At 40.5% G+C, this 13611-nt stretch overlaps 1 protein-coding gene across 1 annotated transcript in view; it reads right to left on the bottom strand.

Moving 5' to 3' along the window:
* Positions 1–13581, bottom strand: part of LOC118339622 (probable phospholipid-transporting ATPase IH) — a 35270-nt gene extending 21689 nt beyond the window's left edge. Inside the window, 5 exon segments of the mRNA XM_035677343.1 lie at positions 115–222; positions 856–936; positions 2259–2348; positions 2607–2729; positions 11899–13581. Of these exon segments, the coding sequence (XP_035533236.1) occupies positions 115–222; positions 856–936; positions 2259–2348; positions 2607–2729; positions 11899–11937 (441 nt within the window). The 5' untranslated portion in view covers positions 11938–13581.
* Positions 13582–13611: the final 30 nt, after the last annotated feature.

The following is a 13611-nucleotide window of genomic DNA, read 5'->3' as shown; positions in this document are numbered from 1 at the left end:
GGGGGGGGGGGGGCAGTGTGAGAGATGGGTATAGAAAAAGTGAGCTATGCAGCAGTACGGTAGTGTTGCTTTGTGGCCTCAGGTGCTATACTGCTCTAATGAGGCCATTCTTACCCGTAGCTTGTGACTCTGTGTCCTCACCACCTTCCCCTGCTGCACCACGTCCACCGGACACTCGTTTATAGAGCAGTCAGCCTTGTGTCTGAGCCAGTCTTCATAGCCCTGAGAGAGATGCAGCGAGAGAGGAAGACGGAACAAGATTGTAAGGGAAAAGGAAGAGAAAGCCAATGTGTTTGTTGGCGGGGGGGGGGGGGGGGGGGGGGCAGAGAATATGGATTATTGTGCCGAGAGACTCAGGGCCAGAGTATAGTATGAGATCAAGAGAGACGGGGGGGACGAGGTGAAAGTCATACACTGTAATTAATTAGCATTGTGCTCCCTGAGCTTAGTGACCTGTTTCCTGGATTTCTAGCCAACATGTCATGTTTTAGATTTATGTCCCAGTAAAGCTCAGGCTTCCTTAGCCAGAACGGCTCCATCTATCACTGATAGTACCCCATCCCTCAGTACCAGGATGCGGTAGAGAGGATGCATCTCCCAGGGGCATGGGATCCTCAGCTAGAGTGATTAACAGAGGAGACCATTCATTATCATATTTCTCACATCACCAGACATATTCAATGGCATGTCCTTTCGCTGAGAGAGGAATGTGTATATACAGATAATAGAGCGGCCGATTGGTAGTGAGAGTGTGTGTATTTGAGGCTGGGAGTTGGTGTGTGTGTGTGTGTGTGTGGGGGGGATTTTTGCGAGCAATATTTCCCAGAAATGTGAGCATGTTTGTGTGTGTCCTACCTGTTTTATGGCGGTGACAGTGATAACAAAGAAGAGGGGCAGGCCGCTGGTGACTGGGCTGGTGGGAGTGTCGATGATAAGCTGCAAGGGAGAGGAACAGTGGGAAGAAGATGCGGGGGGATGGAGGATGAAAGAGGTACAACAGAAAGGAGAGGGGAGAGGATGCCAAGTAATGCACTGAGTAAGGAAGTGCAGAAGGTAAAATGCTTCTGTAATAAGGAATCAAGCACCAGTCTAGCAAAGTTCAAAGCATCCAAGTAATCAAATCTTGTTTGACTTCCTCTAACTGCACCTGCAGGATCTATCCATTCTGAGATTATGTGTTTTAATGTTTTCTGTTTCCTATATTGTTTTGATATAGTACATGTGCAGATGTAGAGACTAATAACAGTAAAGTAGGACCTTTTCAGTTGAGAAAGAGTACAAACATTGCTGCTGTATACCATGCCCTGTTTGTCTTATTAAGAGGGTGTAGTATTTCACATGCTACTGATAAAACACACAGCACACAAAATACCCAGGCTGTGGCTATGTTGCATTCGGGCAACTGCTGGTAAAGATACTGTAGCTTCTTCTATGCTGAGTTTGTCCTTGCAATGTTGTTCAGCATTTAGTGCCACATAGTGACTCCAGGAAAAAGCTGTTTCTCTTTGATTGTGATTTAGACAGGCAGACACATTTACTATTTCAGGATAATGTGATGTTAGAAAACCATGGTAATCATGGTGCAAGATTTAACTCTTAATCTTGGATAACTGCTCTTATTTTGAAGATCAGGGAACAATGAGGATCAAAAGGTGTCTGAAAATGCAAAAATGTGCATCTCAACTATGAAATAGATTAAATGGGGTTGCATGTGCAGCTCATATGGAATCAGTGGAAGTAACAAAACTCCAAAAATATTTTCCATTTATTTAAATTCTTTGAGAAACTATAAGAAAAGTTAGTCAACAACTATGAAATGACGTCTGTAACAGACATTGTTTTTACCAGATCCAACAGCAACTCACACTCTGCACCAGCTAACATTGAATAATCCTTTGTGTCTAAGGACTTGTCTCTTTGACAACAGTGCCACAAATAAATAAAATACATTTTAAACAAGCTTCAAAATACTACTTAGTTACCTATGTATGAGAAAAACATCTCCATCTGCTCTGAAAATATCTTGATGCAAAGTCATGCACTTTAATTAAAACTAGGCCAGGTTAGGAATATAAAAAATAAAGCACAAATTGGACCCAGAAATGCAATGCTTGTTAGTTTGTTACCAGTAGCTGATTTTGCCAGATTTTGTTTAAACAAGCTGGGAGAGTGTGTCCTTTGAGCTTCAGTGTATCTTCAGATTATACAAAAACAGGTGGAAAAATTACCACTGCTTATGGTTTTCATAAAAATCTCACCTGGACCAGAAATATGACCAAGAAGTAGAAGTTAGCGATTCTTCTGAACTGCTCAAACAAATTCTTGGGAATGAAGTTCCAGAAGGTATACTGTGGGACAGAGCGACAGCAGCGGGATTATTATCACAAACATAGAAACAGAAAGGGGAAACAATGGCACCATCATCCAGTCCTCCTGGCGAGAGAAATGTTGATGCGGAGCTTGACAAACACAAGAAAAGTGAAATGTGTCATCCTTAAAAACGTGCATACAAAAGAGATTACACGGTTGTCGAAATATGAAACAAAAGAATAGCGTGGTGATAAACAGTGTTATGGCTGTGACTCATGGGGCTGTGGCTCGCTCACCTTGGAGGAGACGATGCGGTTGTCGGGGTAACGCTGAGGGATGTAGGCCTCAGCTCCCGGAGGGGGTTCTTTATGCCCGATGTACACCGTCCGACTGTCCACCCAGATCTCCTCCCCCACACACTGACAAAGAGAGAGAGATATAGGATAGATAGATATAACATTAATAGATTGCAATACAGGTAAAGAGAAAAATGTGGGTTAAATCACACTGTTAAAATGTCTCATAAGCTAATTATGAACTATTATTAGGCTTATATTATCATAAACACATTGATTCAGTTAAATATCACACTTTGTCATCCATCCTCACTAACTCCTCACAATCATGCCAAAGTCTCTTTACAACCAGGTTTTAAATTAACGCAAACAGATAGAAAATAGAACATTAATGGTCGACTCACAGTATATAGTTCAGATTTCATGATCTGGTGTTGCTTCTTTGCACCGCAACTACATTTTATTGGATGTATCATTTTATTTTTTGCATAAAATAATTCTGAAATACTTAGTCAATTAATAGATCAGTTGATAAGCAGAAAATGATCTGCCAATCAGTTTAACAAATGCTTCATTTCTAAAGTCATTTAACAAGCAAAAATGCTAAAGATTCGCTATTTTTGACTCCTGAAGTATGCTGATTTACTGTTTTATATTATTATAAATTAAATATCTTGGGAATGTTGGTCAGACAAAACAAGCATTTTGAAGACGTCACAATTGGAAACTGAGATGGACGTTTGTTATTTTTGTGACGATAAAATAAATAGATTATGATTAATTAAAAACGTATGCACAGATTATTTTAATAATGAAAGTTGTAGCCCTAAACTACACCAAATCAAATTCCTTTTAACTGCAATAAAGTTATAAATTAATTTACATGATTGTTTTTAAAGAAGTTTGCCTGACTGTTATGGGTTAAACATAATGTTACATAGGACTGGCACAGGGCTTCGGTCACTTCCTTTAACAAACAACCTGACAGGCCGGCTAAAGGATGAGCGTGTGTTTGTTGATGTGTGTGGGTGGGATCTGCTCTGAGTCACACAAGTGTGAATCTCTCATTAATCTTTTTACTTCTTTCTGCAGGACCTCTCTGCAGTCTGCACTCTGCTCCATCCCTGGCACATTGTCAAAGACATTACATACACCAAGTGGTTCACAAAAAAAAGACAGAGAATCTACTGGGATAGAATTCCATAATTCATTAAAAAAAAATCTAAATAAATAAAACACACTTGATAACAAGAGTGAGATAAGATAAAAATAAGACCATAATTAATGTAAAGATGGAGAATAAAACCCACTGAATAATAATAATTAGGGCTGTATTGGGAAGAATATGTCGATATGATACACATCACAATACAAGGTTTAAAATTCAATATGTTGCGATATATTGTGATTTTATTCAAATCAAGTTTTAGGAAAACTGTAGTAGTACTGTAGTATTAGTACTAAGTATCGTATAAAGAACACACCACCATATTAATGAAATCTGAGTAAAGAATAACAAATAACAAAACAAAAAAACTAATTTTCAACTTGAACAGTGGAATCTGAATTTGTATTTATCACAGTCCCTCTAACATCCAACATCACAGCCCTCAATTTACATTTACCACACTGCTATCTAGCGGTTGTGGGATTAAACACAAAAATTTATTTCTAGTAAAAAAATCAATTTGAAAAGAAGTGCTGCAGTGCATAAGTGTGGTTACTCTTTTTCTTCTACACAACACTCATTCCTTTGGTTTTACTTCAACAGTCCAATGCCTTGATACGAAATAATGAAAGCACATTTGATTGTGTCGATGCAAACCTTCATCTTAGTTCATCTCTCATCTATATTACTACCTAAGTAGCTCCCCGGGGACTAACAGTGCATTCTGGGAGTTAAGCGCAGTACATATTTTTCCAAGGTGTCCTTCATTACGCACTATTGTGGGATAAGAGCTCTCCAAGAAAAAAAAATGGAGTCAAGAGATCACAGCATTCAGCTGTTTGTTTCTATCTAGATTCCTACATGGCTCCTAATGCTTTGGCCTGAGTGGGCAGTGGGTGAGTGTAGCCTTTGGCAACGCAGCCTTCCTGACACAGCTCAAAGCAGAAGTGTTGACCATTAGCAGAAAAGTTCTGGAACAAGCACTTCAGTGGAAGCAGCGCTTCACTGCTTAAAATGTCCTCAACATTTTGGCAGAGATGCAGCTCATCACTGCCAATGACCAAATCTTTTAACGTTCATCTGTCTTCTCAGTAACCTTGTGGATTCAAGTCCATAAGTTTTAGAAAGTTTGAACTGCAGTACTTCTATAAACTTATTTACCCCATTAAGTTTGGACACAAGATCAAATGAAGGCTAATGTAACGTTTCCTAGTGAAATCTGCAATTAAAAATCTGTCAGAATAGCGAATGGCAGGAGAGAAAAGCACAAAGTCACAGATCTAAACTTATCCACAGCGATCAACAGGCGCTTGACAGTGGGATGAAAATAGACATGGAGCCAACAGAGTCAGTCGGCTTGAGACCCCTCCAAAACATTACGGGGGCAACATGACCCACAGAGATACAGTGAAATGGAAAGAGAGAGAGAGAGAGAGAGAGCGAGAGAGAGAGAGCTGGAAAGTGAAGCGGAAAAAGAGTAAGCAGATTGAAGGGGAGCAAGCGGCAGGAGACTGAGATGAACAAAAGAATGAAATGACAACATAAAGAACGAGTGAAACAGCAAAAAAGGCAACAAGAAGAGAGGAATACAAACAGAGAGAGGTTGGGGGCTGATGCCAAGTTCAGAAAATAGAAGCTGCAGTTGCTGACATGTTGACCAGATGATGTAGTACTTGGGAGTTTTTTTAGTAAAGGGAATGTAATTGACCAAAGCAAACACACACAATCTGTCTTAGGCCTACTGTGTCACGCTCACTGCTCTTAAAACAACACTCCCTGGGTCTTGTTCCTCAAACATGGTTTAAATAATCCAGCTAAATAAAACTATCCTCTTAATACTCATCTAGCTTCTCTATGTCTTTAATCATTTGGTGTGATAATTATACAAACAGATCTTGATCATTTGTTAAAATGATATACATAAAATCAGAATTACGATCATCTTTCTACTCGCTCCTCGGATGATTTTACACATTTGACGAGTTTGTTCACAAGTGATGTATTACAGTGGAACAGTTTGAACATATTTTTACATCATGTGATTTTTCCTACATTCATTATATTGTGATTTATGTCAATACAAAAGAACATCCTAGTTAGGACTGCATGCAACAATTATCTTAATCATCAATTAATCTGTCAGTTAGTTTATTAATGATTTAGTCTATAAAATGTCCAAAAATGCTCGTTAGAAGTCCAAGGTGACATCTTGTTACAGTCCAAAACCAAATATATTCCATTTACAATGATAACGGAGAGGCAAATCATGAAATACAGGAAGCTGGAACCTGACAAAAAGAGTCACTAACTGATAAATCAACTATTCATTCAGCACAGGTCTATTAATATCACAATAACGATTTCAAGCATATCACCCAGCGCTGTCTATACAGCATATCCACTACATTCCACTTCTACTCAAACATTTTCCACCTAAATCCACAATTCACTGATTCAATCATTCGTCCCTCATATTTCTATCTGGGCTGATTTCTCCCTTTGTTCCCTCCATCTCCTGGCAGTGTGTGTCACACTCTGACAGTGTGACTGTGGGAGAGGGATGGAGAAAGACACAGAGAGATTGCATTGTGGTTTGTAGTTATCTGATCATTAATCCTCACTGATCCGTATCAACCCCCGGCCCACTGTTCCCTCTTCACTCTACTGCTCCATCAGACAAAGTGGCTGGCTGGTTGGTTGCAGGACATGGAGGCTTTGTCTATATTAACACTGAAACAGCCTCCTAGCAGAGAGGCTGCTCTTGCATCACCATCAATCATCAACAATGACAAGATGGATTTGATAACAGCAAACATCCCACCACTGCAGATTCTCCTTTCATGTATTCTAACTGTACAGTGACTGTGCACTCTCTTGGGCTGATGGTTTTGAACTGTTTAAACTCTGGATTCAAAATCAAAGAACAGAAGCAGGTCTGTTATTTTTTAAGGTTTAAAGAGGTGCTTTTAAAAGTTCCACACAGGCTTGCTACCATAGCATAATTTATAGGACCTCTAACCCTGGCAGTGCCATGATCTACCCGTGCTGCCACCATGATGTAGCCACTTTCTACCACAGTGGTGTAATAAAAGGTATACACCATTAACTGGCCTGATTAAATAGTAATGTCTCACCCCTCCCTCCTCCACTGTCCCGCCATGCTGCACTGCAGAAGCACACGGCATGTTGAGCAGGTATCCCTCATTAACTCGCAGATCAAATTCCTTTGACTGAGCTCTTCCTTAATTAACTACTTATATTAACTGGAGAGAGGATGTAGAACCATATAAACATGACCACACAACACCCATATGCAGGATGTGATAGATTAAATGTATGTTTGCCCAAAGAATATCAACGTTAATGTTACATTAGTGTTACTAGAAATTACTGATGTTGTTTCCTTTAAAATAAAAAGTGAACACATTAAAGTTTCTGAAAAAGTAAGAACTCTGCCTATATAATAGAGTTTACAAAGTGCACATTTACACAACACTTTACTAAAATGGTTTGAACCACACAAACCAGTTTTAAATAAAAATATTTTTAGGGTTTAGGGTCTTTTAAGGTTTGCAGGGTAAAAATCACCTACATTTAACAGTTAAAATCAACAGAAACACTGATCAATCATCAGCATTTCTATTACACTACATTCAAATGAGAGAGCACAGCTGCTAAGAAAATCTTTCCTGGGTAAATTTGGGCTAAGAATATGAAATTATTTCAATATTCTCATTAATAGAAGCTGTGACGCTGGTTGTAGCATGGAGCAAAGATAAAAGGAGCACTGAGGCCTTGATCAGCTGAAAAGGAAAGAGGCTACCTGTTCAACATGCACTCGAGTGCTACTCATTTGCCATTAATCACCATAGCAACACTGTATGCAGCAACAGACAGCTATGCTACGTCTGCAAGTTCATAATGCAAAGAAACCACACAGATGCTTCATTATGTATAGACTGAAGATCAAATGTGTGGGATTTTCTCATTAATTTAACGCTGTGAAACTGGATCTGACAAGAGATTCTAATGGGAAGTATTACACTTCCAGACAATATCCTCAAGATCTTCGTGCTTTTGTTTGGTTCAACTAGGACTTCTTCGACTCTATTCTCTGTGGACAATCCTTTTTTTTGGAACAAAGCAGAACGAAAGAACATCAGAAACAGCAGTGAGGAAGAAACTAATGAACGGAGAGGGACCATAGCTCAAAGGTAAAGGAAGTGCCATCCACTGTTATTACATATTACACAATAATATTTTGGGGAAATCTGCTACACATGTGCAGATAGAAAACAGAGATGTAGTAATATTTCTTGTCAGATAATTAATAAATAAATAAAAAGTGACCTTCAGCCTGCACATACTCTCAACCAACGACACTAATGACAGAAGCCACCAGACCCTTGATGACGCAAATAACTACACACCTACAACAAAATCAAAGGATAATATGAGAAGATTGCTTTAAAATGACAAAGTGTGTATTCTGTTGTTGCCCCAGCTTCCTCTCCCACTTGACTTGTTGCGATCCAACTGTTACATAAGTCTTTAATCCAGCTGTGCTACTTCTCCTCTCCCCTCCCTCTTTTCTCTCCTTTTCTCCCACCACCATAATCTGAATCCTACAAAAAAAAAAGAAAAAAAAAGAAAAACCCTCTCTCTCATTTTGTCTGCATTTAACACAGACAACAACCTAATACAGGCTTGAAACTGTGTATCATAATGAAACCTCTGTCTCCGGGGCACGCCGTGGGGGACAAAATAGTTCTTATGAGCCAGCACGCCAACGCATTGCTGTTTTCTCTGATATACACACACACACAGGCCAGCGGGCAAAAGCTTTGCCCAAACACAAATCCTGTGTGTTTTTGTCACCTACAGCCTGTCTCTCCGCCAGGGCCCCATCTCTGAGGGGGGGCAGCGGACAGGAATAGACTGCCCTTAACTGTTTGTAGCGGTGAGAGCTAATGTGGCAAACAGTGATCTAGCAGGTTGTGTTCTGCCTTTCAACACCAGCCAGGGGACTCAAAGAGAGCTGTAAAGTTGCTAGAACCCTTTCTAAAGCCCTTCAGCTCTCTGGGACCTGCTGGCACTCTTTTGATCAAAGGGAGGCCTTTCTCTTTTATCTGCAGAGGTTGTGAGAGGTCTTCGCAAGAATAACAATCATACATTCATAGATAAGATGTAAAGGAGGGTGACGATAGAGGGGGACAAGGGTAAAATCAAGCTGAGGACAGGAGAAAGCGGTGGGCACGGTGCTGATATAAATCAAAATGTTGTTATCGCAAGAGGCTGTTTCGTGAAAGTGAAGCTTTACACATAAGAGAAGATATTACAAGGCTCTTTATGGGGATTTGATTCAAGGTATGCATTTAATTAGTTAAATCCGGACCAACCTCACAACCCAGAATACCGTGCAATCTCTCTTCTCCTCATGACTCTTTTATAATAGGTAGCCATTCGGCATTCTCGACTTCTCTGCTCATGATTCTGATGCATCATCGGCTATTCGTGCTTTTTTGTTATCTATTACGCAGGACGGTTCAGACGAATAATGCACCAAAGGAAAGAGACGATTGTACATCACCACGCGCCCACACACACGACGAACACACACACTTGACATCAACTATCACAACTATTACCACAGCCTACACACACAGCAAATCTGTTCAGACCACAAGAGGTCAAATTTACAGATAAATCTCATTATAAATAAAATCTCTTCCTGTCATGTCCTGGCCTAGCGTCTGTAGGGATACCAGTGCGCAAACATACACACACACACACACACACACACACACATTCCTGTTATACTGTATATCTTATTACATGTAGGCTTAGCCATTGTTTTTTTACCAAAAGAGTGAGAAAAGTTTAACAGATTTAGGTTATTACGTAACAAAATGTCCCATTTAAACTTCACGCACTGCAAAACACCATGACACCGTACTTTTCTTTACACAATTTGCCGCACTGTACGGGCTCAATTCAACAGCAATTTCACCTGAGTCAGAAAACAAGCTTATAAGCAAGACAGAATGCACCGCCTTCAGAAAATTAAATGTCTCATTATAAAGTGCTGTACTGGATAGATGTGAATGACTGCATACAGTCACTGATAAAATGTATCAGGCAACACACTTTCACAACGACAGATGATGCACCAGTTGTCAAAATGAAGGCCAAATCATGGAATATCTTAATTAATAAACAGAATAAACAGAAAACTTCTTTAACTATGCCATACAACTGTTCTTTTCTGGATGTCTACAATACTTTTTAACTTGTCGATTGTTCATATGACTTAATTTAGCATGTTTTTAGCTCCTGTTTTTCAGTGCCAAAGTAACATTGCCTGTCTCTGTGTTCACTCCAGTTGTTGAACTGTGTAAACACCACAGACAACATCGGAAATAAGTCCAAGACTTTATCTTTTTATACCTAACAAAGTCTAATAGGTTCTATTTTTAAAAATATATATCTATATAAACCAAACCAAAAACAAGCTATGCAGAGGACAAGTCACAAGTCAATGACAGGATGATAATAAGGGAACAAGACATGAAGTGAAAGGCTCATAAACTTGCGGAGCGGAGTAAAGTGGACTAAATCAGAAGCACGTCCTTTCATGGCTGGAGAAGCTTCAGCAATTCACCTTTTTTTTATTGGAATAGCAAAATTATGAAAGCATGGGAGGCAGTGACCTTGGTGGGAGTTTACTGCTCTCTCTGTCCAGAGCAAAGGCTCCAGCGCCTTCCTTATCACATATTAATCACTTTGCATGATGTAATGTTTGTTCTTCTATGTAGCCTCATTAAGGGAGCAGCTGTTCAGAATATGGCAGGGTTAATAGAGGGTGATACACAAGTAATAGAGGACCAGATATACATCAACCATCCCTCTGATTCTAAATCAATATCTGGATAATTGAATTAATGATTAATTCCTTGTGTACTCCATAATGTTGCAGAGCGAGGATGCAAAGGGCAAAGGGAAAAAGGGCGAGAGATGAAGGGGTGTGTTCAATGACCCTCCTCCTGGCTCTGATTTCCCCTGATATTAGCCCTGCCGGAGCATCTGTCAAGATCCCTTCACACTGTCACACACCCGCCTGCACGCACACTCACACACACACACACACTCATTAGTACAAGGCTGACGAACCACAAACCTACATAAAAAATACACACAAAAGCACAAACCCACACCTTCATACTGATAGTTATCTTCACAGCACCTGAGCCACTTTTAAGGTCAGGTGAAAGGGTCGCAGACTCTATATAGCAGATGCGACGATACTCCGGAGGTGCCCACTCTGATGAACATCACCAGACCTGTCAGAGTTGGTTCCTACTGGACACTTTCTTTCCTCTAATTCAGCCACCTACCAACCAGCTGCTTCCTGTTCTGGCCGATAAGCAGAGAGTGCTGATGGTACCAAATTGTTCAGACCAGGACAACCAGTAATATAGTTACAGCTCACCATCATCTGCTGTGTTATTATGTGGGCATTTCCTGCTAACAGTAAGATTACTGATTACAGATAATGATGAGGCCTCTGTTTACTGAGGGTTACAACATGAAGCCCCTCTAGTTTAACCTGCACAACTCCCCCTTCAAGATAGACATGAGTAAAGTCAATTTCACACAGCAGTGCTGCAGAGTGGGTCCCTGCAAGGCCTCTCAAGTCTGTGAGTCCTGACTGGGGATTTATTTCCCCTGCAGACCGGGGCAACTGGAAAACCAGGAGATAGTTTAGTATGCATGCATGTTGTAACTCACTAAAGCAACGTAACTGGGCCAGCCAGGTTCATTTCTATTCTACACATTCACCAGCCATCACTGCATCTGTAGCCACTGGCACATTCCCCATTCAGCTCCACAACAAACACTGTAAAGCCCAGCAGTCAATGGCCTGCCAAAGCAGCGTGTTTATCATTGCAGATGAGCAAAGTGTTATTGGAGGCAGCGGCGTGCAATTTCACCCTCAACACATACAGCACAGGAGATGTAGAACATTTTTTAAAAGAAACCATAGAAATAAAACATGCATTATATCTGGTTGCACTTGCAGACACAGAGCTACAGTTGTGAGTGTTGACAGACGGGGGCCCTTACATATCTGCTGATGATATTCCGGAGCAGGGTGAAATCCATCCTTTAGGCAGCTCCGGCGGCGACTAAACTGTGCAACAGAGACGTTCAGCTCTCCTCGGATCTTCGTAAACGCTACCTAATGTGGCTCTTTCCACCAGTATCCATCGCTCTCCGCCGCCGCCACCACCACCACCACCGCCGCCGCCGCCGCCGTGTCTGTGATAGCGAGGAGCAGCGGTCTCTCAGTCGGCTGCTCTGATTTTCATGGCATCCCCGGGAAGAGCCATGCAGCGACCGAGCGATAACAACGACCCCCGCTCCCGCCGCCGGCTACATTTCAGGAGAAATGTTTTACCGCATGCAAACCTCCAAACCTCGGGGTAGTCGCTCCGGTCTACTGCTCGTCTGTTAACCAGTTTTTATTCTTGCAGGAGACGGTCCCTCATGGAGGCAGTATGTGTCCCGCTCTGTGTTACAGCGGTGGCCCTCGATGGAGCGGTAACAACGCTCAGCCCGTCAGATGACTACGCTGCGCATGCGCTCTGAGTATTTCTCGCCTCTCACGGAGTATATCTGAATATATCATTAAAGAAAAAAATCACCTCCACCTGCAGAAAGACCCTGACACCCATCAAAGTCATAATCGGGTCAAAAAAAATCTGCAAAACTACAGAAGCCAAAACAAAATCAAAAGTCTCTCACTGTGGTTGTGGTTTGCCAGTGTTATGAGCAATCTGAAGAAGTTTTTACCGACCCAGGCAGCATGGAAGAGGTAGTAATACCACAGTGTAAAACTAGGCCTACTCTGTTTCAAGTATGAGACAAATTTGTATTTAAAGTGAAGTCAAACATACTATAGAGGCAAAACCTGCCTTAGTAACATTGTTGGATTGTTATTACTGATGTATTTACCTGTCAGATACCGAGGTCCTTCCCAGTATTGTACTCAGGTACTGTACTTAAATAAATAAGTAAATGTACTAAGTTACTGTTCCCATGTATATTAGGTCTCACTTTGGCGCAATTATTGCATTATAATTATTAATATATGTTAAGCCTATATATAATATGCGTGACAGTATATTTAACCTCTGAGTATATTTAGTCAGAGACATTGCTCATGCCCTGAATGCCAGTTGCTTGTTTCCACAACATACTCTGACTGCATGCACATACTCTCTCACTTTGGGTTGCCAGAGTCTGAAAAATCCTTTTGGCTGGTGTTTATCCTTTCTATACGGTAATAATTATATTTTATTATAATTAATTATATTATATATAATCCATTAATGCTCACAGTGCTCTCATTTTATAATGAGTTTAAATGTTAACAAGTTATTAATAATTGAATCCTTGAATAAGGGCCTTTAGTCATCAGGTCGGCAGTTATAAGTGTTGATAAGAGGTGAGCAAAGTAGTTTTCACAACCTGACAAGCCAAAAGTTGCTCTAATTAAAGAATTGTAAATGATTTATTAACTTTTAATAAAGGCATTAGATACAGGCTGATGTGACAAGAGCAAAGAAGCAGGAATCCAGGAAATTTGTTAACATTATAATACCAACAAACCAATAGACAGAAATATCAAAGTTATCATCAATAAAACTAGTCAAGGTAAAAAAAAAGTTAAAAGATGGTAAATGGACTGTACTTACATAGCTGCTTTCTTACATGTCACATTCATCCATGCACACAGGCTGCCATGCAAGGTGCCAACTGCTCATCAGAAAAAAA

This window comes from Morone saxatilis, unplaced genomic scaffold (genome assembly GCF_004916995.1).
Source record: "Morone saxatilis isolate NCDOM2014 unplaced genomic scaffold, NCSU_SB_2.0 Contig5, whole genome shotgun sequence".
Classification (NCBI taxonomy): domain Eukaryota; kingdom Metazoa; phylum Chordata; class Actinopteri; family Moronidae; genus Morone; species Morone saxatilis.
The sequence above is the reverse complement of the archived record's forward strand: the minus strand, read 5'-3'. Positions and strand labels throughout refer to the sequence as shown.